Source organism: Agelaius tricolor, unplaced genomic scaffold (assembly GCF_023055355.1).
Source record: "Agelaius tricolor isolate 1412-34295 unplaced genomic scaffold, bAgeTri1.0.p SCAF_5, whole genome shotgun sequence".
Lineage (NCBI taxonomy): Eukaryota > Metazoa > Chordata > Aves > Passeriformes > Icteridae > Agelaius > Agelaius tricolor.
This window is the reverse complement of record NW_027269265.1, coordinates 39562145-39589570: the sequence shown is the minus strand read 5'-3', so window position 1 is coordinate 39589570 and position 27426 is coordinate 39562145. Positions and strand designations below refer to the sequence as shown.

At 37.6% G+C, this 27426-nt stretch overlaps 1 protein-coding gene across 1 annotated transcript in view; it reads left to right on the top strand.

Annotated features, from left to right (window-relative positions):
• MYBPC3 (myosin binding protein C3) overlaps positions 1-27426 on the top strand; it is a 62397-nt gene that overhangs the window by 15702 nt on the left and 19269 nt on the right. Inside the window, exons 9-24 of the mRNA XM_071427516.1 lie at positions 2302-2358; positions 7813-8006; positions 8789-8921; positions 9155-9157; positions 9560-9684; positions 10268-10373; positions 14343-14509; positions 14875-15040; positions 15948-16054; positions 16379-16408; positions 16575-16711; positions 18217-18294; positions 19359-19518; positions 21530-21634; positions 24762-24950; positions 26963-27097. Of these exons, the coding sequence (XP_071283617.1) occupies positions 2302-2358; positions 7813-8006; positions 8789-8921; positions 9155-9157; positions 9560-9684; positions 10268-10373; positions 14343-14509; positions 14875-15040; positions 15948-16054; positions 16379-16408; positions 16575-16711; positions 18217-18294; positions 19359-19518; positions 21530-21634; positions 24762-24950; positions 26963-27097 (1892 nt within the window). The remainder of the gene's footprint in view (positions 1-2301; positions 2359-7812; positions 8007-8788; positions 8922-9154; positions 9158-9559; positions 9685-10267; positions 10374-14342; positions 14510-14874; positions 15041-15947; positions 16055-16378; positions 16409-16574; positions 16712-18216; positions 18295-19358; positions 19519-21529; positions 21635-24761; positions 24951-26962; positions 27098-27426) is intronic.

Here is a 27426-nt window from a genome sequence, read left to right as displayed (position 1 = left end):
TCAGCCTTTCTCAGGTAGTCACTGACTGTGTCAGCAGACAAAGATGAGTCTTACAATGAACTGTCTCTCTCTGCTTAGGAAAAAAAAAAACAAAAAAAAACCCGAAAAAAACAGGCCCAAAGAATTATGATGCAGCTTAAATTTCAAATAAATCACTGTTTATAATGTGTAGTATTTATATGAGATTAATACATATGAAGTAATGTAAGACAAAAAAAAAGAAAAATTAAAAAGATAAAACATAAGAATATCAAAGGATAGATAAAAACAGATAAATAAAGAAAAGAGTAGCTTGGTAGTTCAGTGAGAGGCAGATTCATCTAGAGAAAACATGCATGTGTTTGGCAAGTGACATCTTCTCACCCTTATCAGAAGAAAAAAAGCAACTTTAAATTATATGCATGTCTGCCCTCTCTGTTTTACATGTTTTCCTCTCTACTGAGCACATTTTGACTAAAATTGCTGTTGCTCACAGAAATGTATCAACACAACTGAAAATCTGTTGTTTCCTGGCACACTCCTTATCATATCATCATTAAATTTTTCACTCCATGCCTTTTGCTCCTAATGTTTTCTACTATAGCAAGAACTGGAGTTCTGAGATTAGATTTAACTATATGCATGTTAAAGCAATTATTAGGGTCTTATTCTTCAAAAAAGCTAAACCTTGATTGCTGGTCTTTCCTGAAACTTTAACTACCACTTGTGAAACAATAAGGTGAATAGTTATTCTGCTAGCTGTAGACCTGTTTTACTGAATATTTGATCACAGGAAATCCTTTCCAAATTTGGGATTACCACAGTTATTTTTATGTACATTTTATGCCTGCAAACACAAAAATTCTTGTGAAAGTAGGGCCAAAACCACACTTCTCTGTTTGAGCTTTATACCCAGGAAATTATCCTTTCCAGTACTGTACTATTCTGAAAGTAATCCAAGATGTAAAGCCAGTATTTTCTTAAAGAAAAGATCTCTTCTCACAGCATATTTCAAATTACAGCAACTCTCAATTGTTCTTTAACCTTATATTGTCCAGCAGCACAAGAACTTTGTACTTGTATCTGTTTCATTTTTTAATAGTACTGTTAAAATGCCCATCATTTTTCTGTTGAGGCTGTTTTCTTATTTCTAAAAATTCTTGTTCCTGCAATACTGAGTTTTCCCAACACTTCCATTTACATTCTGTAGATGGACTGTTTTTTTCTGAAGCAACTAGGACTGTGTGTGGACAGAGGCAGCATTATGGTCTACAACTACCACCAGTACAACTGGAATGAAAAAGTTCTGCTTATGAAACAATAATTAAATGCAAGGTGTTGCTTCTGGAAGAATATTAATGCTGTGAGGTGGAGTCACCAGATTCTTTCACTCAAGACAACAGAGATGTTAAAGAGCCGCCGGTCATTGATGATAGTAGACTGGCTGAGATGAAGAAAATACATTTGGGCTTTCTAAATCCTGTCTGAATGCAAAGAAGACCTTTTTTTAGGAATTAAATCTAAAGAAGTGATTGTAGTGACTTTATGCTGTTTCCAGAGTAGGTCAGTATTACAAATGTTCAGAAGCACAGCTAAAACCCACTGGATTCAGAACACCAAAAATAACATTGTGCATTCCATCTGAGTTCACCATGTGCAATGGGCAGAACTACACATCAAAAAACTCCTGCCTGGTGCTCCTTGTTTTCCCAGACCAACTCCCCACAACATTGCTTGTCATGATGCTTGTTGAGCAAAGGTATATTGAACTGAAAGACAGATCACAGAATTCCTCCTTCAGCTCTCCCAGGCACAAATGACATGACACTTTTTTTTCAGTGTAATGAATTCTGTTAACACAAACAGCCTCAAGAAAAAATTCCAGCTGGGATAATGCTAAGGATAAAACCAGTGATTTTAGAATGTGAGGCATTCCACACAAAGCTTGATTAAATAGTGCCCCAACTGTAAACAATATCCACAATCCTGAAAGACAGAGGAAGGAGGGAAGCTTCTGCAACACCTCTGTGATAATGAATACATTCCAAATCAATTTGATGACCAAATTAATACCCTGTACAACTTCATGCACAATCGGCGCTGAAAAAATACAATTTCATTACATTTCTTTTTAAACCTAAATGCAAATTAATATGAACACAGAGCCTACTTAAGTCACTTTCCACATCAATGCACATTCTAATTAATTATAAACCCATCTACTACTCCTCTACAAAAATATGTCATCTATATTATGTTATAGTCTCACAAGCTATTCTCATTTCCTTCTGAAACTAATTATGGCTTTTTATTACTGTACAGTACTGAAGGACATGATGATGGGGCAGAGTTTAATTTCAGCTCCCTACTGAAAAAAAGGTGAGTAAAAAAATCCATAGACTTAGAGAAATAAGGCTTCTGTTGAACAACTCTGAAACACCAGAACTGGAATAAGTGAAAGTTTCACAAACTCAGAATCCTTGTCATTTTCCTAAAGCAGCTCTAAATGGAAAAAGCATGACAGGTAATTATGGCTACTTCCTGAAATACACAGCATTTGCTGCATTTCTGCTAGGTTTATACAGGAGAAAAAAAAAAAAAAAAAAGAGGGAAAAAAATCTTTCCCAAGATAGAAAAGGCCTGGACTCAGGTAATTACATGTTTCTAGCAGCTCTTTTCATGGAGGGATTAAAAATACCTATTTATAATGCTGCATTATTAAGAACCAATATTTTTTTATTAGATAGTTAATGTAACTATTACACTGTTCAACTATTATTTTCTATTATATAGATATTCTTTGTTGCATAAATATGACAAATATGTTTTACTCTTCCAGTTGTAACTTGTATTTCTTTCTGTTACTTTTACTTTCACTATTTTTTTTGCTGTAATTTTTTCTCTAATTCCCATCTTTCCTTGATGTCTCTGTTTTCATAACCTGTTTACTTATGCTCTTCTCTTTTTACCAAACTCTTAATCTGAATGTTTTGGATTCCACTGTTGCCAACAGAGAGTAAGATTTCTATTTAATTGTATTATAAATGCATGGGTCAGACTGAATATAAGAACCCTTTGGTTTGAAATAATGCATGTATCTTTGTCTTCTTTACGTGTAGAACTTGACAAAAATTTCATATCATGAAAGAAAACTATTGACTGCTAATTTCTGAGACAGAAATTCTTTTAAAGAGTTTTCAGGTTAAAATTAAGACAATTTCATACAATCAATGTATTTCTCTGAATGTCGTTTGGCTTTTACCATCACTTTCTTTCATGCAACCAGTTCTAAAATTCCCTTGAATTTCCAGATTTTCTCAATAACCTGCTGCTTTGTATTCCTGTTTTCACAGTATTTAGAATCAGAAAAATAATTTACATAATATTGTTGCCTATCAAATAGGTGATGAAGTTTTGCTTGCTTCTTTCTGTTCACTGACCACTCTGTCTTTCCAGCACCTGAAACTACTATAAAAACTATCACTTAGATTCATGTTTTGCAAGTCTAACCTTTCTTACTTTAAGTTTTCACAGTCAGCTACTTGGATGAGTGCTGTTGTGAATCTGTGTTCAGTCTCTGCTCAGGCAGTGGTATCATTATTTATAAAAAGTATTTTATCCTCACAAAGAGTACAGGATCGTGCTGACATATGAAGTAACTTCCTACAGAAGGCAATAAAGCCACAGTAGGCTCAGGTTAAGTCAACCAAACTTCAGTGGTGCAAACAAGGCCACACGCTGCACAAACCCCTGTGTTACACTCCATGCAGGGCACCTGTCTATAGGTGAATCCTGGCTTTGCAGTAACACCTAAAGCAGAACACTTCAGGGGGACAGACAGATCAGACAGAAAAGACACCTATCAAACTTTCTATAGCTGACATTGATAACTAAGTTTCTTGTTCCAGCATGAACACAAATTGTTGTAAACACACTCTGGTTTCCATAGAAGATGTAAGGCATAAAGCAATTGCATATCTTCTTTATAAAACTTTAAATAAATGAAAACCAACATGAAAATATTTGCATAATTTCATACAGGATCTCCAGCTGGAATGAGGTGCTGGGTAGTAAGAGCCCCTCTCCTCATGCCTTTCTCTTTTGCTCTCATAATTAGTTTTGAGCAACAATCATACTCAAAACAGCAGTAAAAATCTTCAGTATTTACAGAAATGTTAGATTTATTGATTTAACTATTCATTATTTTTGAGGCTAGAAATGTAATTTATTAAAATAAGCTTATACATTTCTCTACGTTTTAGCAGTGTTTCTGCCATTTCTTGACTTAAAAATCTCTGCCTAGTGAATTTAAGAACATAAATTCACTGCTCCTAGTTGTTTTTCACAGCCACTTCAGAAGTAATTTGTGGACTCTTCAGTCTTTGCACACCTCAGGCTGAAGACCATTTTATTAATGAGAACAGATAGGCATAAAATCTCATAATGGAATGAAATAATTCCTCATTGAAATAGAACAGGAAAAGGGATCTCATGCTGGGGAACTCTCAAGAGCTTTGCAGATTCAAACAGAATCGAGAATTATTCTTTTACCATTTCTGCTTTCTTACACCATTTTACAAGTGTCCCTCAATCCACAGGTAATGATCATTCTATAATAAATAGCTTGACTATAATGAAGAGCTTCATTTAACACTGTATCTCCTATCACTGTAATTTAATTAACTGGTGTTGACGTACAGATGTCATGGGCCAAGGAAAGGTCATTGGGAAGAGGAAGGGAACAGCTGTCACAGGACTATTAAATGGGATAGTGAGCAGAGACCTTGAAGGAGGTGACAGCTGACAGGGTCCAATCAGTTGACAGTAACTGGATAGGAAGGAACCATTTCTGGGATGTACAAAACTATTTTTAACCCCTCCACATATGTTTAAAACATATCAGCTGCATATTCCATTTACAGCAGGTTCACGGAGCTGCATCTTGATGCCCCCAAGTGCATAGCTAACCTATGAGGTGATCTCTGTGAATAAGGATCCCCAGCATCAGGGAGGAGAGCAGAGGAGGGGGAGAAACCACATGAGTCCAAGTGCTCTCTCACTTTTCATACACTGCTTAGTTCCTGTTGGTAGTGGAGGAGTACAGCTTCTCTGGGCAAACTCTGTGTCTCTCTGGGATCAAAGAGAATATTTTAACAAATGCAAAATGGTGAAAAGAAGTGCTGGGATGGGGAAAACTTTGCTCAAAGGCAAACACATTTTTTTCTTTTCATTTTCAGAACTCATTTAAACAGGAATTGCAACCTCTAGCCTTTAGTCCCATTTTGCATGAAACACAAAAGCCTTTTCTTTTAATTAAAAAAAAAAAAAAAGTATTTCCTAGGGAGAGACTACATTATTTCTTATGTTCACTTTCTTATATTGCATACACCAGAACAGTATTGCAAGATAAAACAATGGGATGACACTCAGTAATGGAAAAGCTAAAGCAAAAACTAGGGAAGTCTTCTCAATAGTGAGATATTAGACTCCTTTGGAACTCTTTTGAAATTGGAAGATTTTTCTCATTATGTACTTAAAAATAACTCACACAAAACATTTTTGAAAGCTCCATTAATAGTCCTACCTGCAAATTTTCAGATATAGAGTGTGTATTTACAGACAAGCCTATAAGTAGGTAGCTAGAGAAACTACCAATGTTTATATAATGTCTTTAGGAAGATTAAAATATTTGATCTCTTAAGTCTTTCTTATTTCCTATGATTTTATATTTTTTAAGATACAGTTTCTCCACAGAAGTTTAATTGTACTGGTACAAAAATTAAATACATATTAGAAATATTATATGCCCTTAGTTTTATATAGTACTTAGTATTTAGTACTTATATATCTATTTTAATTTACATGTATTTACAAGTATTTGAAAGCCACTCCTCTGCATGATCACAGCAACAAGCCCAAGAACTGCTTATGTAAAAAATCTTGATCTATGTGGAAAATCAGTTCAGTTTTTCTGTCTCCTGCTAAGCAAAACTAAAAACTCTTTGTAGCAACTTCAAACTAAACGCTTGGTATATAGAAGAGTAAAATTTGGTAAAATTTGTTGGTGATGTTGATGCAGTGTTATAGCAAAGCAAATATCCAGTGTGCTGCTCTTATCACAGGCACTCCAAACTTCAGCTCCTCCTATCAATTCAGTGAGTGCTGGTGAGGGCTTCGGGCTTAGCAAGTGCTAAACCACTTTGAAGATATGAGATATTGCCTACCATATTTCAGCTCAGTCTCACTGAGCTGAAATCCCCTTCTCTTGCTTCCTTTCTGTTCAAGAGTTACAAGGTGCTGGAAATTCCAAGCTTGGACTGCAGCACTTTAATAAACACAGTGTTCCTATTGCAAGCAGGCACTTTTTTGGCAATAAAAGCAGCACCAGAAATATTTGGTTATATCTGCTCTCTGAACTGACCACAGCAGTACTGTTAAGTAGCAATATTTCTCACAGACTAATTGGACTGTTATTTTCCTGCAAAAAAATGGAAATACACCATTCCACTAACACGCCACTTTTCTCTGCATCACCTGTTGCATAACTTGTCTTCTTGTTGGGGTTTACCATTGAACATGACTTTGTTATAAGGGTATGTTCTGCTGCACCAGGATCTGCTTGGTGCTGTTGATAATCAGAAATAGCAGCCAAAGGAAGTTTTTCTCCTAAAAATTTTTTAGTAAAATGTTAGTTCTTCTATAATTACTCTATTTATCAAAATGAAAACGATGACAGGCAAAAATGCCATGATGGCTGGGGGAAGTAGAGTTATTTGTTTCCCTGGAAGGTGATCAGCCATAAGTAGGAATAAACAGAAGTGCTTGCACTTAGCAGATAAATCCCACAGTGGACCTGTAACGTACAAAGTGTGGGAGCAAGTTTTATTTCAGTATGGATCAACATTTTCCTCAAGCCCATTTCAGAGCATTTGCATGAATTCCTCCATTTCCCTGCTACTGAAGCACAGGCATTCTCTGCTAAGGGTGAAGATGAGGTTCATGGCTCTTTTGTACTAACACATGATGCCCTTTTCTTGCCCACTGGGATGCTGTGTGTTTTCCCACATGGTTCTCGGCGTCGTTCTGGAGCACAGCAGCTTCCTGCGCCCTTCAAACCGGTAAGGTCATGCCAATCTCTTTTTCTATTTACGATCTTTCAAACAAAGATATGATGGCAGATAAAAAAAGAGCACCTCTCCCAAAGCCAGCCAGCCAAATTTTCCCCTAGTTTTACTAAACCAAACATTAATTATTTCATAATCACTAGTTCTTTGACTAAAATATAAAATAAGCAGTTCATTGTAAATACTGTCTTGTTTGCCACTACTCATCAGTCTCTTATGTTTTATACATTACTACAGACAACAATCTTCTTCACAACAGATGATAATCATCTTAATAACCTGTGATTCTTTTTAGTGAAGATAAAAATTGTCCTGAGTAGAAAAGGATATGCTCTTATCAACATAAACCAAGTGCCTTTTTTCTAAGATGTTGCCAGCATATCATTCAGTTCCTTGCTTTGCCACGTTCCATGTTTTGTTCATTGACCATGACAAGAAAATAAGTTTCCTTATGTTTCCATTACCAATCATTAAAGGAAGTTAAAATGTATTAGTTTTGGTTGCTAGAAATAAACCCTTCAGGACAGAATTCACTTTTAATCACTATATATAAAAATAAAATTAAAATGAGGCACCAGTTTTATTTCATTATTTTACATAATAATATAGTAAAAAGTTAGAATGTTAATTATTTTTTTAAGAAATGGCTTCATCAAGACAATATGTAACTGCCAACCCTACAGCTTTCTTTAAATACTCTTAATAGTAGCACTCAAACTCTAATCCCTTTCTGCAGAGGTGAAGGAAAATCTGAATCACAATCTGATGTTGATGTCTGGGATATCCTGAGGAAAGCTCCTCCTACAGAATATGAGAAAATTGCTTTCCAGTATGGTATCACAGATTTGCGTGGGATGCTGAAACGCCTCAAACGCATAAAGAAGGAAGAGAAAAAAAGCACAGGTTGGTGAGATGCTTTTCTTCCAAATATGATGTTCATATCTTCTTTACAGCAGCGAGATACAAGAGCATGAGAAATAGTAATTTCCTGTTCCAGTTATTACCCAGCCTTTGCATATGAAATACTGGTTACCAAAGATTGCAGCTATGTCCAACACCCTGAGATACCTTGCTCTGAAACTCTGGACATACTGAACGCAGTCACTTCACCAGTTCCACAAGATTGGCACCTTATATTTCCCTGAACATAAAACAACATCCCCTACTTGCCCTCCACCCCAGTTAGTCAGTATGTCAAGCAACAGTGATATATTTGAACAATTTTATTTTCATTGGTATGATACCTTTGAAATTCTTGAGCCTTTCCTAGTCCTGTCAAGTATTAATTACCTAATTGTAACTGACTTCTTAAAAAGTCGGAAACAGAGAAGGCAAACAGCCTTCATTCATCAGTACTGAGAAGACCAAGTATAATTTTCCCATACGAGCAGATGCAACTCTATTTAGGATGTGTTGAAGTACATATTCACATCTTATTTAGAATATTCTACTTTGCTTATTTTGGTTTGTAACACATGCCTGTCATCCTACATTAAGGAAAAACAGTACAGGATGAAGAACAGACAGAAAGGGTAAAAATTCAAACAGGGATGCAGAAATTGGGGAACGTTTAACATGATGGTAAACAACATGAAAGGGAATAAAGATTTGTTTTATGACCCAGAATGAAAAAAACACAAGTACAAAAATGATAAGGTTTTTTTTTTTATCATTCTTTATCATAGCATTCCTCAAGAAACTGGATCCAGCTTACCAAGTAGACAAGGGGCAGAAGATTAAATTAATGGTTGAAGTTGCCAACCCAGATGCTGATGTGAAATGGCTGAAGAATGGACAGGAGATCCAAGTGAGCGGCAGGTAAACTAGAAATATGAGAAATCCAAAATGGAATGAGCTACAGCTTGGACAAAGTGAAAAATCTAGCTTTTCTTAGAAAGAAAGGAATAAACAGGGAGAAATAGGAGCTGAGAAGGAATCCATGTAGTGCTATGGCTCAGGGGCAGTGTGCTGTTGTCATAACTCTTTCTTTTTTCTTCCCTCTGCTTTATATATCTACATGCGGGACTGGATGCCCTCATCTACCAACTTAGCAAGTAAGTCCTGAGATTATATTCTGCTCTTGATGGGTACAAATGACCTTTCTCCTGATCTGGGATATACCTCAGTGTAACTTGTATGTAAAACAAATTTCCAGTGATTTTGTGCTGAAGCCATTTTTAATGGTAGTCATGCTAGATCTTAGGACAGCATCCAACACCATTCATATGATCACATCTCACACTTGAAGGAAGATTCCCCATGATTTCCTATGCTAGTTTTTCAAACACTGCTGCTGTTCACTGCACCAGGACAGGCCTGTTGGGCTTGAGTCCTTACAAATCTTGCCACTGATATCAGAAAAAGAGGAGGAATCTTTTTTCTTCCAGGCAGGAGAAGACAGTGACTGGGTCTAGAAGGCATTTTCTCTGATAATTACATTTAGATTCTCTTTTCAGATATATTTTTGAGGCTGTTGGGAATAAGAGAATACTGACCATAAACCACTGCTCCCTGGCTGATGATGCAGCATATGAATGTGTGGTAGGGGATGAGAAGAGCTTCACAGAATTATTTGTAAAAGGTGAGCAATGGTAGCAAAAGGAAAGAGATCTCCCCGTACATTTAGCACTGAATTACTGTCATCTTCTCTACTCACAGATTTATCTTACAGGAAAGGAAATTCTTAAACATATTAACAAATTCTGAGATCTATTGAAGTAGGTATTTTTCTTACAGTTAAATTGAGGAAAATTTTGCCTAACAGCAACCAGGAAAGCAGAACAGTGATAGTTATCATTAATTCTCATTTACCTCTCAACAATGGGGCTAGAAACTTACTTTAAAAACTTGATTCTGCTGAAAACAAACATCTGCCCCAAGCTCTACGAGTGGATCAAATAGTACAGAAAAGTAATGCCTCCTGTTTAGAAATTTACAATATACATGAAAACTGTTTAATTCTATATTTTTATTCCAATTCATGAAAAATGTCATTTGGAAACTCAGATAAGACAGTCTGGCATAGTAAATTTTAAGTTCTAAGACAGAGATCATCACCATTTATTTGTCCATGGATTCTTCCTGTGGAGTAGGGAATGGTGAAATCTACCTCTGGTCTCCACTGTTTCAGAATACTGTTTTAATAAAATTCTCCTTATTTTCAGAACCTCCAATCCTGATCACTCACCCACTAGAGGACCAGATGGTGATGGTTGGAGAGAGAGTGGAATTCGAGTGTGAAGTGTCTGAGGAAGGAGCTACTGTGAAATGGTAAGGGAAAAGAAGAAAAGAAAAAAACAAAGCAAAGCAAACCAAACCAACACAAAACATCTTCCTCCATGGAACATACCAGGAGGTGTGGAATAAAAAGGGAGAACACATCCTACATAATTGTTTTCATCAAAAGATTGTCCCTCCTCCTATATGTCAAATATGGAGGAGGAACTGAGAAGCAAAAATATGACACAAAATCCCAGATTAAGTATACATATTTTATAGTGTCTCTAGAATTTCTTGCTCAGTGTTTACACTTCAGTAATGCCTAAGTATTGCCCAGACTAATCAGATCCATACAGTGGTGACTTTGATGTACTCTTTGAAATCTTCTCAACTGCAGTGAGGCATTTGGGTTTCTAAAGTATTTTTCCTTAGGTAAAAAAGAAGTGTCTCTTGAGACACAGAGGGAACACATCTGCTGTGGTGATCCTGCAAAGCTGGTCGTTATGCTTCTGCAGTGAGACGGATTAAGATGACAAACACATAGACCATGGATCCTGTTTTCTTGGGCACTCCAGCTGAGCAGAATCTGGAAGGTGCATGCTGCTTGGGCAGGCATGACAAGCAGGGCTCATATTCTCACTTCATTTCTCTACCAGCTGAAATTCCTTTGTGCTTGTTAACAGCTTCAGACACATGGTTATCAAGCATTCCCACAATGCCCATTACATTCCTGGAAAGTGCCAACTAATGATCTGCTGTCCCCAAGGAAGGAACTGAGAATTTAAATGGAGTCCAAGAGCTAGTACAGGGTGTGCATTACACTATTAAATCCACAAGCACAGGGACATGGATTCTATTATTCAGGAACTGACTGCAGATGCCTGGTCACAAGAGATGGGGACAACCAGATCTGTCCCTCTCAGAACACAGTGCAGCTGCCACACTTTGATCCTGTGCCTTTGAACAACTCCCATACATCTCACAGAGCTGTTATCTGTGGGATGGGCATTTTATGTGACAAGGGCAAACCAGCAGCTGTCCCAGTCTGAAATGCAGCAAGTGGCCAGAGAAACTCATCAAATCATTGCAATGGAAAACTGAGCAGTTAGACATTCACACTGTATTTTACTGGTTTTGTTATGTGAGACTCTGTCAACAAAAAACTCTTTGCCAACAAAAGATATAACCAAAGATAACAAAAGGGAACATTTTGGACCACAGAGAAAAATGTCCAGGGAAAACTTGAAACACAATGCAGAGAAAGAGTTCCAGTTTTATGGCTCATTAGGGAATGATCAACAGTTTCAGCCAAGTAACAGGCACTAACTCAGAACACCTGTTATAGTTCTTAAATCTTCAAACCCAGGATATAAAACCACAAGCACATGAACAAAGGCAATTATGTGACTTGCACAAGACAGAAATAAGGCTGAGGAACAGCCATCAGACTAGGGCTTGGAGAATTCATCATGTAGGTGTCTTCAGAGCAATCAGAAAAGAATGTTCTCTTGATCACCAAGGAAGATTGCACATTATTACATCTCATGCATTACCATGGAACGGGTTTTTTCTAAACTCCAGATGTCTTGGAAATAAGATAATACTTGAAGAAAAATATATAATAAAATACATATTTTTGATCTAATTTTTCCATCTCTGAATGCTGGATGTACCATCTTATCAGCTCCAAATCAAAAGAAACCATGTTAATATATATTTATAGCAATAAATCTGTGTGTCCCAATCATCACCTACATCAGTGATATCTCAGAAAACATTAAGCAATTAATCCTCAGAATCCAAACAGGAAATAGGAATGCATTTCCAGACAAAGAGGAATTGAGTGGTGAAGTTGAGAACAGATATTTGATCTTGCAGATGTTCTGGACTTGGAAAGACAAAACCACAGCTGACCTACCTATTACTGCACTAGTTCTGCTTCAAATGTGAGGCTGGGCCACTGACCTATGGTGTTCTGTAAACCAACATTTCTATGACTCTATATAATGCTTCACTTACTCTTTAATATCAACAGATTCTTCTATTTTATAGTTCCAATTGCCAAAGGAAGGCCTGTAATATTACCTTAAAGAGGTTTTCTGCTTTTCACAGCAGCAGAGTATTATTTTAAGCTAAATGCTATCTGGAGTTCTGCTTCAAGGTTTACAGTCTCTATTTGTCACTATACCCTTCTGCAAACTCTCTACTCATCCACAGGACCAGCAACGTGCCAGTCAGTAAAACAAACACAAGTTAAAGACAGTATTCTCCTCCTAGGGATTTAAGACACTAATCATTACAAAAAGACTATTTTCATTATTTAGTCAAGATTTCAAGAGAACTCTTTTTTTAGCAATGGGTGAATAGAACATTCAGATATTTTTCATGAGCCCTGTATCAAAATAGACCATGGAAAAAAAAATGTATAAGTTCAGCTTCAACAGTCTAGGCACAGCGTGTGTGCTTGGCTTTGCATTTAGTGACAGCAGCATGCTCAGCTTTGAGATTAAAGTCCATTCTCAGCAATTCAGCAAAGGTTCTGTAAAGCATTGTAGCACTTGTTCCAGAACTAATTTGCATGAATCACAACAGCCCTAAGAGATCATCTTACATGTTGTCTCAGACTCTTGTCTGAAGAGTAATGAAGAGGAAAGAAAAGGAAACATTATCCTGACAATCATACCAAGTGCTGTGTTTCAAGTAGTTGTTAAAGGCATCCTCTGCTTCCTCCCTTACTTAGCGCTGCTGTGTGACCTGGAAGGGAGGCCGGTCCTTCTCTAAACCAGCTCTGAGTTCCAGTGAGCTCTGCTCTAACAAACTGTCATGTACAGAATACCTGTAGGTATTCTGAAATGCAGTTGCATCAGGAACATCTAAGTCACAAGCTGTAGGATCTTTGTTTCTGCTTAAAATTTTGATCTTGTGATTTACATTAGCAGACTCTGATAGAGGTAAAAGGTTTTCTTGCATATATCTACTTAGAAATTAGAGCTATAGTATTTTAATGAGTCCCAAGTAGCATTTCAATTTGCTATTCTGTAAGCTGAATAGTCACTGAGTCACCGGTCACAAATAAGTCACAAATAAGGGAAATAACAAAAAAGTAGAAAGAATATTTTTACTCTATTAAAATCACACATATTTTCTATTTGTTTTTCCATGTGACTAGCTATCAAAGAGAAAACCTTTTTCATTTACAAACTGGAGCAGTATTCAAGTAACAAAATAGAAGTATATTCAAGTAATAACAAAAAATGTAATGCTACAAAATTAGCAAATTGAAGAAATTACAAGTATTTGCTGTTTATGTTATTTAGGATTAGGAACAGGAAACCCTTGAAACACCTTATGTATTTTTGTATGTCCTTGATTAAACAGCGTGAGTCCTCCCTGTGCATTTCCCTTCGTGATGACTGGAAATTACAATAATTCAATTTCCTCCTGTGCTAGATGGTGAAGCTTAATTTAGTAAAGTCTTAAGTATACTGTGGCATCCTTGAATGGAAAGATCTACAAAATCCAAAATACACATTCATTTGAATCCATCCTAAAATTTTCTCCTTTTGCTGATGCCCACAAATCATGGATTTATAACAGTTATATTTCATATCAGGAAAATTAAGACTTTTAAGTAATATCCCATCAAGTCCCATTTAATTTATGGCCATTTTTAAGACAGTAAATTTCCTGCTAGTGAAGTGTGTTTTCAACCTTTTATCTCCTACAGCATTTAACATATTTTCATGTTTATCTATAGCATATAAATAGAAAAAAATCAAGTAATGACTTGTGGTGAATTCTCTTGAACCAAAAGTCAAATACCTATGGGAAAATTAATGGTCAAGATAGAGGCATTCTGGTTGCACTGACATTTGTGCAACAATCCCCTTTTTTGCCAGCTTGAAATGCTACAAAGATTGGATGTACCTTGTGTCTTCCAATCCCTAGTAACATCAAACTGATCCTTACTCTCCTCTTTCAACCGCAGCAAAAATGACTCAACACCATTTGGTATTTCAGGGAAAAGGATGGAATTGAACTGACACGAGAAGAAACATTTAAATACCGATTCAAGAAAGATGGAAAAAAACAGTATCTCATTATTAATGAGTCAACCAAGGAGGACAGTGGACACTACACTGTGAAGACCAACGGTGGGGTATCAGTCGCTGAACTGATTGTGCAAGGTAGGCACAGGGAATGGCCCAGAACCAGAGAAGCTGAAAAATGAGAATAGGCTGAAGGTAACCTTCTCCAGATAGTGCAGAGTGGTAGCATAATCCCCCTGACAGGGAAAAAGGAGATGCAATAAGGGCCATAGGGTTTGATAATAAAGGCTATGAGGAGAACTCAGACCTGTGTGCCGGATATAGCAGATACTCTGATAACAACAGGTGCTTAGCTATCAGTCCTGTTAAAGCCCTGCAGGCTGTCTATTTCCCTTCATATTGCTTGCTCAGCCCTTGCCTTTTCTACTCAGTAAATCCACATCATCTACTTACAGAGCTATTCTGATTTTTGATGTGTGTATCGATTATTCTCACGATATCAGAGAAAAAGCTGGAAGTTTATCAGAGCATTGCAGACCTGACAGTGAAGGCACGTGACCAGGCAGTCTTCAAGTGTGAAGTTTCAGATGAAAACGTGAAAGGAATCTGGCTGAAAAACGGAAAGGAGGTGATCCCAGATGAAAGGATAAAGATCTCCCATATTGGCAGGTCAGTCTTTTTCAGAAAGCAGGTACAGGCTTGGGATTTGCAGTACAATCCATAAGAATTGTTATCTCAAGAATATAAAGAGAGATTTTGTCCTGGCTCCAGCTAACAGGTAAAAAGTTTAGAAGCTTTTCATATGCAACCAACATTTAGTGACAGACTTGTTTTAGCACGTGTGCAGTCTTTCTGAGTTGGTGCATTTTCTATATATGACTTCAGCAGTGCATCAGCAAAAGTAAATCTTAGTTTTCATTAGGATTACATGGTGTTTTGGTATTCAAAACACATTGTTGAGAACTTTAAAACTAACAGTAGTGTTAAGATAGTACATGTGAGTAAACCCTACAGAAAAATTAGAATTTATATTAACATATACAGTTTGTAATTCTGAGCTCAAGTTTCCTAGCAGTCTAGCTGCTAATGGAAATGGAGACCAAGAAGATTCAGCATTAAATACCAGGTGAAGTCTTTCCTGGTACTCTTTTCTGTATTCTGTTTTGAACTTAAAATAATACAGGGATGGAGAATCACTTTTCAGTTTGTTTAGTCAGAGTTACTGTTTCACATTTGGATCAAATGAAACCAGTCAGCAGTGTTACAACTGCCCTTGTAATGGCAAAGGACTGGACTAGAGCAAGGAAAATGCTACCTCTCTTCAAACAATCTACCTTGACAAAAAAAAAAAAAATCCACTGATAGACAATGTACTGCTTTAATAGGATTGGATTTAATACTGAAAGCAGAGCAGACACCAGCAGCGCTGGTGGTTGCTGCCTTGTGTCATGGCATGGGAAGAAGAAATAATAATTTCTGTTAGTATCCTATAGCCTGCACCTTGCCTCTTGAGATAGACCTGTTTCTCCTGGGGAGGCAAGGGAAGGGAGTGCAATATATTTGTTCATGTTTGCAGAATCCATAAGCTAACTATTGAGGATGTAACACCAGAGGACGAGGCTGATTATTCCTTCATTCCTCAAGGATTTGCTTATAACCTTTCTGCCAAGCTTCAGTTTTTGGGTAAGTTATTTTAGAACATGTAATGGGAATTCCACAGGGATAAAATTGTGACATTAATCATGGTTATACCAGGCAAGAGAAGGCCAACCTCTTTTCTGATACCTCAACATAGACACATTGCTTTTCCCTGTTATTTTGCATTACCATTATCACATGGGTTTACAGAGCCTGTTTTTTAATTTATTGTATAAATCTGCTGATTAATATGCATTATGAAGTTGCAATCAGTTTTTAAATTACTTTGTCTGTGCAGATGCTATGTAAATTCTGTTTTCTGATCCATTTCTTCTTTCCTGTCTCATCTTTTCTTTCCCACCCCCCCAGAGGTCAAGATAGATTTTGTACCAAGAGAAGGTAAGAACTGCAGTCATTATTTATATGCAAGTAAGAATGTTTTCAATAGCAAAGTAAACAGAATTTTTTTTTAATTTAATGCATGAATATTCTTTTTTTTTTTTTCATTTTCCATTCAGATTACTCAAACTTTATTTAAAACTTATCTTCTCTATCTTTACTACAGAACCCCCTAAAATCCACCTTGACTGTCTGGGCCAATCCCCTGACACTATTGTCGTGGTGGCTGGGAACAAACTGAGATTGGATGTTCCTGTATCAGGAGATCCAACACCCACTGTCATCTGGCAGAAAGTGAACAAGGTAATGTGCAACCTGACACAGTGTCTGAGGCAAGTCACAACTGCAAATTTATTTTTCCTTCTCAAATATTACTTTGGTTTATGGTTATTTACAAGTATTTCCATCTTCATTTCAATTTTATGTTTTTAAACCTCAAGAGAAAAAAAAATTAAATACCTGAACTGCAGCTGCTTGGGACATAGCTGGCTTTGTGATTCATCCTGAACTGTTCCTTTTTATGAACTGTTCCCTGGTTTTTTAGTCCAAAAGAAGGGGCTGACTATATATGAGGAGACATATGTAGATGCAGATAGAAGGATACCATACATATTTATTCTCTTCCTACCTCAGAGAAAAATAAATAAATTATGAGTCATCCCCATCACCTTCACCTGATAGAACGAACATCTGGAGGTGGCAGCTTCTTTTTTTAGTCGTTATCAAGGATTCTACCATTTGTGAAGTAAATGTCATCTTAGCAGACTAGTGGCATAAAACAGAATTTCATATAATAAAAATAGAGGAACTTTGCTATTTATCTTATCAAAGCGATTACAAAACATCAGAGAAAGAGTTTAGAAGCTAGACTTAAAATGTTAAGTGAGCTTCCTTTCTGGGTATCTCAAAATATCCCCACCCCTCACCATCTGTGGGCTTTTGAGCTATAACTAGCACAAAACAGAAATATTTTGCATAACATTCTACAGCACCATTACACATCCATATGTGTAGATACAGAAAAAACAATATTGCCAATTATGTTAATTCCCCTAATCTCCTATTTCTTCATTATTATACCGCATTCTTGCTCAGGTCTATCTAATAGTACTCAGAACTTTTTCCTTCAATGCAGAATTAGTATGGAAACAAATTTTTAAAAAGCCAAGAAATTGACTCTTCTATACAGAAGCTTCTCTGATAAAATGATGACTGGGTATCAGACAATCTCTGTGCAGCATTACTTATGAGGTGGCAGGTCTCAATATATGAGGAAAAGCAGCCAGTCCTGATTGAAGGTTGTGTAAAATATATTTACTAATGAAATTCCAAACAAAGAGTAGCACAGCCTCAAAAGATGTTGTTCAATGAGTGCTACAGACCTGACTATTTCTGAGTGTTAAAATATTTACATCAATTTACTGTCCCACTGTTACAGAGAGAAGTAATCCTTATTTTTGTACTTACACATATAGAGTAACTAATACCAGAGGACACAGCCAGGTTCACAACCAGTTACAATAATACTGCAGGAATGTCATTCTTCTTCCTTTGCTAAGCAGCAAATCTGAGTTAGCTGACTTATCCTTCCCTTAATTCACTGTATCCTGATACTTTTTTTCCCATTTCTGCTTTTTACTTTGGTTTTGGAAGATTTCCTTCCCAGGTCTGCTTGCTGCCTAACTTTGCTTTTCTCCCACCTCCATATTCAACCCCCCCCCCCAACAGACTCTTCTCTGTCTTGCAGAAACAGCTTTACTGCTCTGCTCAGCCTTAGCTGACTTTCTGTGGTTTCTTTGCTTATCTAGAGAAACGACCTGCTTCGAAACAGTGATGATTCCATGACTCCCTCAGAAAACAGCAGTGATTTAAGTACCGATAATAAGGTAAGTTCCTTATTATTAATGCAACCACACAAATGTTCTTAGTTTTCCAGATAAAAGGTCATACTCAAAAGGAAATAACCTTTAAGTCAGTAGATATTAAAAGTCAAACAGTACGTCAGGCCCACTATCCTGCCTCACAGTGGTAATTAATTACCAGACCCCTGCTGGGCACAAGAGATGTGGTGAATAATTTAAGAGTAAGAAGCTGATTGAGAAAGTCTTTCTAATCACCATCACATGGTGACTGGGTTACAAGAATCAAAGCAGTTATTTGAAAACTGGTTTAGATTTATTTGTGGTGATGCTTTCCCCTCAGTAACCTCCAATAATAACTAGAACAAAATCTTACAGGACAGACACATGGGAAAATGACAATGAGTCAAAGAGTGGATGGACTATAAAGAAGTGAAACTGGACTCACTTTGCAGCAACTTTCATTTTTCACATAAATTACTTCTTTCTTGTTAGAGTAAAAAATATTTTACATTTATTATACAGCAATAAACCATTCTCAGGGTTAGGATCCTGCTGCACTAATCACTATTGGGACATGTATTCTTTCTAGTGGTTCCTGTTCTAAATCTAAAGATACATAGGCACATAAGGAAAAAAGGAGAGTATTACATATGTACAACTAAATTGTGGCCATTGAGTGACAGAAATCACACTGATGCCATTAACAGTTACAAGAATCTTGGTTTAATTTATACAGAAACCAACTGTTATCCATGAAACTCTTCACAGTGATGTTAGCAGCTGTCCCAGGTAGGAATTTTTGGAAGTACTCAGTAACTTCTTTGAAACATAATTGGGTTTGTGTAACTAGTGGTGAATCCCAACAACCTGCAGACTTCCAGAACCAATTTTCCCAAATGATATTTATGTGAGCCAACCAGTCTCTATTTCCTCTCTTCCACATACAAAAAGAACTTGAAACATTTTATGGCTTTTCAATAATTATTGTAATATTCAATGATTTGTAGTTTTTCACCACCTTACAGACTCATCAGGCTGTCCCTGGCACAACTTGCAATGATTTTATCTGTCCCTTTCACTGCCCACAGCTCCTGTTTGAATCTGAAGGCAGAGTCCGTGTGGAGATGCATGAAGACCATTGTGTCTTCATCATTGAAGGGGCAGAAAAAGAGGATGAGGGAGTTTACAGAGTTATACTTAAGAATCCAGTTGGAGAAGATAAGGCTGATATCACAGTCAAAGTTATTGGTAAGTAAAGGAAAGAAACAGCCAGAGCATGAAAGAATCTTGAGTCTGCTGAAGCTCACCCTTCTCAAAAAGTCTAAAATCTCTCTGATACAAGTTCTGACTTTAGCTTTAGCAAAGTGGGAAAGGATCATAAGAGAGGAACAGTATCAATCATCAAGTCAGCAGAAGTGTTTTTTCAGAGGTGAAAAGAGAAGAACTCCCAGTAGTAATCCATGTATTCCCTGTTTCAGGTGATTCTATCATTTTGTGGATGACATTCCATTCTGAAGTACATGCTTCATGCTTGTCAGAAATAAGAAAAGCTTTTAGTCATTTTGTCGTGGGTTATGTTTTTAAGCAGAGATTACTTCACTCTGTAAGCAGTAAATGGTTAATGGAATAAAGAAATGTAATGTATCTGATAGAAGCTGAACAGATTGACAGACTCTTCAATGAGTCACAAAAGACCTGGGAGGGATATGATTTTGAGTCAGTAAGTTTTATAAATTTTTCATAATATTTAATTTGCTGATACCCTGGCACACATAACAAAAGAACAAGTTATAAGCAAATCAGAAATGATAAAAGAAAATTACTTTCACCTACAGTATCAAAATTTAGAATTGCTTGATAAATACTAAGTATTCTTCCATCTTTTATAAATATTAAATCAGGATATTTACTATGAATATCTCCAAAGTGACATAATATGTGAGACATGCAGTTGTATTTTATAAAATTTATTCTAGAGAAAATAGGAAACCCTGGAGCAAGCCTCATCTTACAGAACAGAATTACCTTACATTTTTGCAAAAATTTTATTATGTCTGGGAAGAAAAAGGGAGCTGAATAATCAATGCTATTTAAAGGAAATCAACCTAACAAAGAAGCATTAAAGAGCAGGATTCCCTTTAGACTAAGTTAATACATTGTGGTTGTACCTACTGTTGCTATCTGACAAAGCTGTATCACAGAATCAGATAATAAATTTGGATGAGAAAAAGATTTCTGATCTCATCAAGTCCAACCCCACCATGTCAACTAGATCAGGCACTGACTGCCACATCTAGTCCTTACATAAACACCTCCAGGAGTGGTGACTCCCTGGGTGGCCCATTCCAATATCGAATCACCCCTCTGTGAAGAATTTCTTCCTAATGTCCAACCTAAACCTCCCCTGATGCCGCTTAAGCCCATGTCCTCTCATCCTGTCTCTGGTTGCCTGGGAGAAGAGGCCAAAACCCACCTGGCTACACCTTCCTTTCAGGGAGATGTAGAGAGCAATCAGGTCACCTCTGAGCCTCTTTTTCTCCAGGCTAAACACCCGCAGCTCCCTCAGCTGCTCCTCATAGGACTTGTGCTCCAGATCCTTCTCCAGCTCCACTGCCCTTCTCTGGATGTGCTCCAGCCCCTCCGTGTCCTTCCTGTAGTGAGGGGCCCAAAACTGGGCACAGCACTTCAGGTGTGGCCTCACCAGGGCTGAGTACAGAGGGACAATCACTGTCCTGGTCCTGCTGGCTACACTATTGCTGATCCAGGCCAGGATGCCACTGGCCTTCTTGGCCACCTGGGCACTGCTGGATCATATTCAGCCACTGTTCACCAGCATCCCCAGGTCCTTTTCTGCTGGGCAGCTTTCCAGCCACTCTTCCCCCAGCCCGTAGTGCTGGAGGTGGTTATTGTGGCCAAAGTGCAGCACCCAGCACTTGATGTTGTTGAACCTTAACACCATTGGCCTTGGCCCATGATCCAGCCTGTCCTGGACCCTCTGCAGAGCCCTCCTGCCCTCCTGCAAATCAACACTCGGGCCCAACTTGGTGTCATCCATGAATTTGCTAATGATAGATCAAATACCCTCTTCCAGATCATCACTCAAGATACTAAACAGGACTAGGCCCAACACTGATTCCTGGGGGACACCATTACATCAATACCACACAGGAAAAAAAAAAAGTGCTAAAAATATTTAATTTACTTTCATAAAGAAATTGAAACAATAAAAACTCTCATTCATTCTTCACCCTTTCTTCAGATGTTCCTGACCCTCCAGAAGCTCCCACAATCAGCAACATTGGAGAAGATTACTGCACTGTGCAGTGGCAACCCCCTAAATACGATGGTGGGCAACCAGTACTTGGTAAGAGCGCAAACACATGAAGTCCCCTGCAGCTTGGCACATATTTTTCGCTGTTCCTTTGAAATGGCACAGAAGGATTCTCTGTTTAGACATAAGGAAGGCAGACCCCCAGGCAGGAGCTACTCTGATGCACTGAACCTTCAAACCGGCCCAGGGTCTGGCCCTGCAATTTTGAGCAGAGAGTGCCCCCTGCCTGTGCGATTTGAGTCAGAAGTATTTCGGCAAACGAGTTACCAAAGCACAAAAAGGTGAGATGAAAAATAGCTAAAGTTAACTATCCTCATTCAAGACTGAAATTTTAAGTCAGTGTACAGGCCTTTGTGCTTACCTAGGAATATCCAAAGAGATCTGTGGCCACCTCAGTCATCAACTCCAGACATCTGCAATCTCAGGCACTTATGTAATATATGTTTTATAGTGGAAAACTACTTCATAAATCTACTTCATATAAAACAATGGTTCATAAAATAGTTTCAATCATTTTAGTGACCTTAAAACCTGCACTAAAACTTAGAGTGCAAAGTTGTCATGCAATGCAGGAAATGAGCAGGCACATTCAAGATTACCACTGACGCCATCTTGAGTTCTGCACAGAGCATGGTAAATTTTTGATAGAAATCTCTGTGATCCTCCGAAGAAAAAGAAAACAATTCAGGGTCTTGACCAATTTTAGGGGGAAAAATTCCTCTGGAGTCCATATCTAGCAATTTGTTTAACAAAGATCTCTGGAGCTTAAGTTTCTTTGAAAAAAATATACATTGAAAGCTATATGGACTCTCATGGGAATGCCAGAGCTAGAAATGTCTAAAACTCTTTTAATCCCCCGAATAGTATCTGGAAGAGAGGAGTTTGTATTTGAATTTGGATGTTTGGACTTCATTCATTTCCAGAAGATATGTATTATTTAAATCAAATAATTTACCTGTGCAGGAATAAACAAGGTACTGCTGGGCCAGTGCTTTGTGGTTTCATCTATTCTGACAGGAAGCAAGCAAGAAGCCAAAATATTACATGCAAAGACATTTACCAGTAGTTGTGTCATTACCACAGGCAACCCCCACCTCACTGACTAAACAAAGGCTATGGTTTTGTTTTGTAGGGTTCTCAGGGCATATATTTTGAAAAGTTCCTTGCTTTGTTCTCACTGTCAAAGGAAGGATTTTGTTGTTGTTCCAGTAACAACCCTTCACACTACCTGAGGAGGTTCCTTCAGGTAGCACAGGGCTGCACTACTGCTAGAGCGCCAGTAAAACACCTGCAGCAGGGGGAGAGGAAAACTGAGATGCAGCACTACCCTTTCACACAGAGCTTTAAACAAGTTAGGAAGGCAGGGGGGAAAAGGCATACTCATTCTCATCTGTCTTCATATTGGTACAGATGGCTTTGTAGGCAGTCAGATACAGTCTTTATTAGCTATATCCAACAGATATAAAAAAGAAATTCACACCCCATCTTCACCTTTCCTGAGAGTTTGTGTGCTTTTTGTACTACTAAAGCAGTATCTTTAACTCTCACGCATTTGGGGAAATAATCTGCTTTACCAAATGTCACCAATACAACCAGTATTGTCATTTTACCTCCTTTCTGCCTGTTTTTTTAATTGCAAACCTCTTCATTTTGACACTTATGTGCTTAACACTGGTTATCTATAAAAGCAAAAAACCCCAGAAACTGAGTTGATGAAACTTCTCTCAGTCTCATAGACCCTGCTGAAGAGAAAAAAAAAACTAGGAACATACCCAAAGAACCATAGGTTCATTGCTTACAGCATTTAACTCTGAAAGTTGCTGAGAACAAGTATGCCAGAAGTACATCTTCATGCATTTAAAGTGATGATACAACCTGTCAGCTTAAAGATACTTCCACTGTTCTTTTCCCAGAACATTCTGTAGACTCCCATGCACTTCTTGCATTTCAGCATTGACAGGAAAGGCTGCATGGTGTCTGTGCCTACAGCATGCCAGCAAATCAAATGTGCCTGTCATTCTCCTAATCCCTGGAGACACCTGAAGTGTGAATCATACTTCCCAGGTGTACCAAAGGGACCTCTGCAAGTTTGATAGCTATGACCTTGTGAGCTGCAGGGACTGAATCACTCTCCTGCATGGCTCAATTTTTTTCAATTTTAAGTCCTTGCTGTGGACTCACACTATTGTAGCTGCCCCCTGTTACAGACATCTGTAGAGACCTCTGCAGTCCATGGGTAGGAGCACACCCACACAATACACTCACATACATGGCATGTGTACATGACTATTCTCTGATACTCATTCTGTAGTTAAAAGATTAATAGCTTTCCTAGCAAAGTTTGTTTGAAAGAAGCCTATGTGGATCCCATCCACTTACTCTATCTGCAACACAGAGAAGCAGCAGAAATTAATATAGCTAAATGGAAAGAAACAGTTCAGGAGTCCTTGTAGCAGGTCAATTGGAAAATATCTATGTTTCCAATGTGATATACAACCATCCTCCATATTAGGCATCATAAATCACAGATTCCATTCCCAGTTTGGGGAAATGAGAAGTTTATCTTTTATACTGATAATCCAGTCTCACTTAGTCATTATGGAAAAGAGCATGGTAGTGTTGGAAAGGCTATGGATGTTCTGGAGAAGTGCTAAGACATGGATTCCAGGCATACAGATGACACCTTAAGCTGTACTGCAGATGTGGTCTGCAGTGCACCCGGCTCTCTTTGTTCTCCGCTGTCATACAGGCTCTCTTTCCTTCCCAAGGAAATCAGAGCAAGAAAAATGGTGAGAGGCCATATCTCACTCACTGTAGGGCTGAAGCAAGCTGAGATCTGCACTGTCTGGGAAGCATTCTGCATTTCCACTGCTTTGCAAAGAACACAGAGATCTAGCATCAGTTCTTTAATAAAACATTAATTTAAAATAAAAGGAATTTTCAAACTGTTCATCCAATTAATTCTTTGTGGGGGATTTAGGCTGTTAGTCAAGGTTAGTGAATTGAAGCAGGATAAAAGAAATAAATTAATTTTTTAACTCTATACCACACCTTAGACATTTCAAGGAAATTTCTCCTTCACTTAAAAGGATTTTCTTTTTTCCTCCATGTGAGATAACAATTTCCAGTTCTTTTACCACATAACAGCTGTCCTTTCCAGGCTATATTTTAGAGAGAAAGAAGAAGAAGAGCTATCGATGGATGAGACTGAACTTTGACCTTTTAAAGGAGCTGACCTATGAAGCCAAGAGGATGATTGAAGGAGTGTTTTACGAGATGCGGATTTATGCTGTGAATTCTATTGGCATGTCCCGGCCAAGCCCGGCCTCACAACCCTTCATGCCAATTGGTGAGTTTTGATACTCCATGGTATTTCTAGGATAAAACCAAGACAGGACAATTCTGATCTCTTCTTTTCAACTGTTCTTACAGCTAAAAAGACTGTGTCAGGAAAGAGGCTATCAGCCATCTCTATATTCTATATTTAATCAAGCTTCTCCTTTGTAATGTTCCTCTGTCTCTCATTCCTCTTCCTGAAGAGCACAGAGGTTCCAGTTTCATGAAATTGCTGATGAAATTTTAGTTGTTATAATTAGAAGTGTGAGAGTTAAGCTGGATCTGAAAAAAGGAGGGGAACTAATTGACAGAGATTTCCCTGTCCCTCTCAGCTTCTTCCATTCCCTTATGGGTGCAAATATCACAGTATCCCGTCCAGTGCTCCCTTAATCCCAGCCCTCTCCACAGCTAAAAGGATAGATGATTAAGAAAATATTTGAGGAATGATTTTCTATAAATAATCCTTCCCAACACAGCAGTGCAGTGTCTCCTGCAATCCCTGAGCAAGGAGCAAACTAAAGGAGTCCTCAGGAAGCCTGCCTGCTAAGTCTTTTAGGGAGAAGACCCACAAAAGTACAAATAGCTGGAGATTAAAATGACTAGAGTTTCTAAATCTACGAATAACAGCGAAGGGGGACAGCCTGCTGACGGAGATCATGTAAAAGCAGATGATGCAGTAAAGGAGTCAGAAGGGAAGGTTGAACTGCAAGAAGGGTCTCTTAATTCTGGATTTCAAACTCACAACGGCTGGTCTGCAACAAAAGAGGTCAAACAAGAACCATCAAGTGGAGCTACTGAAAAAAAAGGTCCAAAGTTTTCATGGGATAGGCAGAGTTTTACTTGATTAAGGATAAAGTTCACACTTACTTCTTCAGAGAAGAGGTTTGGGGTTTTGATCGTGTACTGTGTGGTTGTGTATGCTCCCAATTGCATTTCCTCCTGTGTGCTGTCCTTGCTAGCATGTGAATACAAAAATTTTTAACAGTTACAGAAATGAAATTAGGTGATATTTTTTGGTGGTGTTTTTTTTTTAAACAATAACTTTGGGAACTAAGACTGATTTCAATTAGTTCCACAATATGTGAACCTGTATTTAACTTACCTTGTAAAATCTATTATGTATATTCAGTAGATGTTCAATTTATAATACACAAATACACAGATTATGCCAAACAGAATCATTAATAAGATTGCTTTTATGGTATGTATACTAAATTTTATGGTCCTGCACCCTAAATGTTATTTTGAAAAAGTTGTTTTCTGTTTGCTTTTTGATATCAATTATTTCACAGTAACATTTATGTGTATTTTGGATCCTCTAGTAAGGGCTTTTCTTGATTATTTTAAATTAGTAGAAAATAGTCATACTGCAGAAGATTGAATTTAGCTAGTGGTCTTTCTGAACTGTGGGTTTATAAAAAGCCATGACACACCTGTTCTGAAGAGATATGAAAAAGCTGTATCTAAACCAAAATTTTTTATCCCTAAAATATTTTTCTCAAGTATGTCTCTGTTACAAATGCACAAATCAGAAGTAGTGTTTCTCTAAACATGTAGTCATAACTTTTGGTCATTTTCTTCATTGTATGAGTGAAGTAAAATTTAGCCACTGTCAGTTTGCTTCTTTAACCATGCAAATTTTGTCCAGTTACAATCAGGGTGTAAGTACAGAATATAAAAGGTACATATTTTCATTTTTAAACTTCTCTGCAGACTTATGATGACAATTTGACTCCCTTCTACAAGTCTTTGTTTTTTCAGTGGCTTTTCTCATAAGGGAGCATCTGTGAATAGGAACTACTATCTTAATCTCTTGTTCCCCTTCTTATTATAGGAACCTTATGCTGTGTTTTTCTTAAATGATATAATAGGTGTTATGCTTTCCAACTCAGCTTCAGGTAGATTTATTTTATTAATATAGACAGTGGTACATAAATCAGTGGTTAATCAATCCTTGTATAGCCTTTGAATTCGCATAGTTGTATTGCTATTTCTCAGAATCTACTTGTCTGTATTTCCTTACAGCTCCTCCAAGTGAACCAACCAACTTCACAGTGGAGGATGTTTCTGACAGCACTGTTTCCTTGAAGTGGAGGCCCCCTGAGCGGATTGGAGCTGGGGGATTAGATGGCTACATGGTGGAATACTGCAAAGATGGATGTAAGTAAGCATGACTACTAGGCAGCAGCAACAGAGCATTTAAAAAAATGCTACAGTTGCAATAACTTCACCTCAACACACTACCAACAACCTAACCATGTCCAGCATGACCAAATTTTAACTCTAATCTATGTCTACCATCCTTGCCAACCATCACCATACTCACTACGATGTGACCGTAAAACCATGGAAATCACATCCATAATGTCATCTTCACAATCATCATAAGCTTTAATAAACATTAGTAATACAAAAATATCATTACTGTTCTATAGTCCCTCCTATACTTCTGTATCATTCATGAATTGCATATTCCTCAAAACACATAA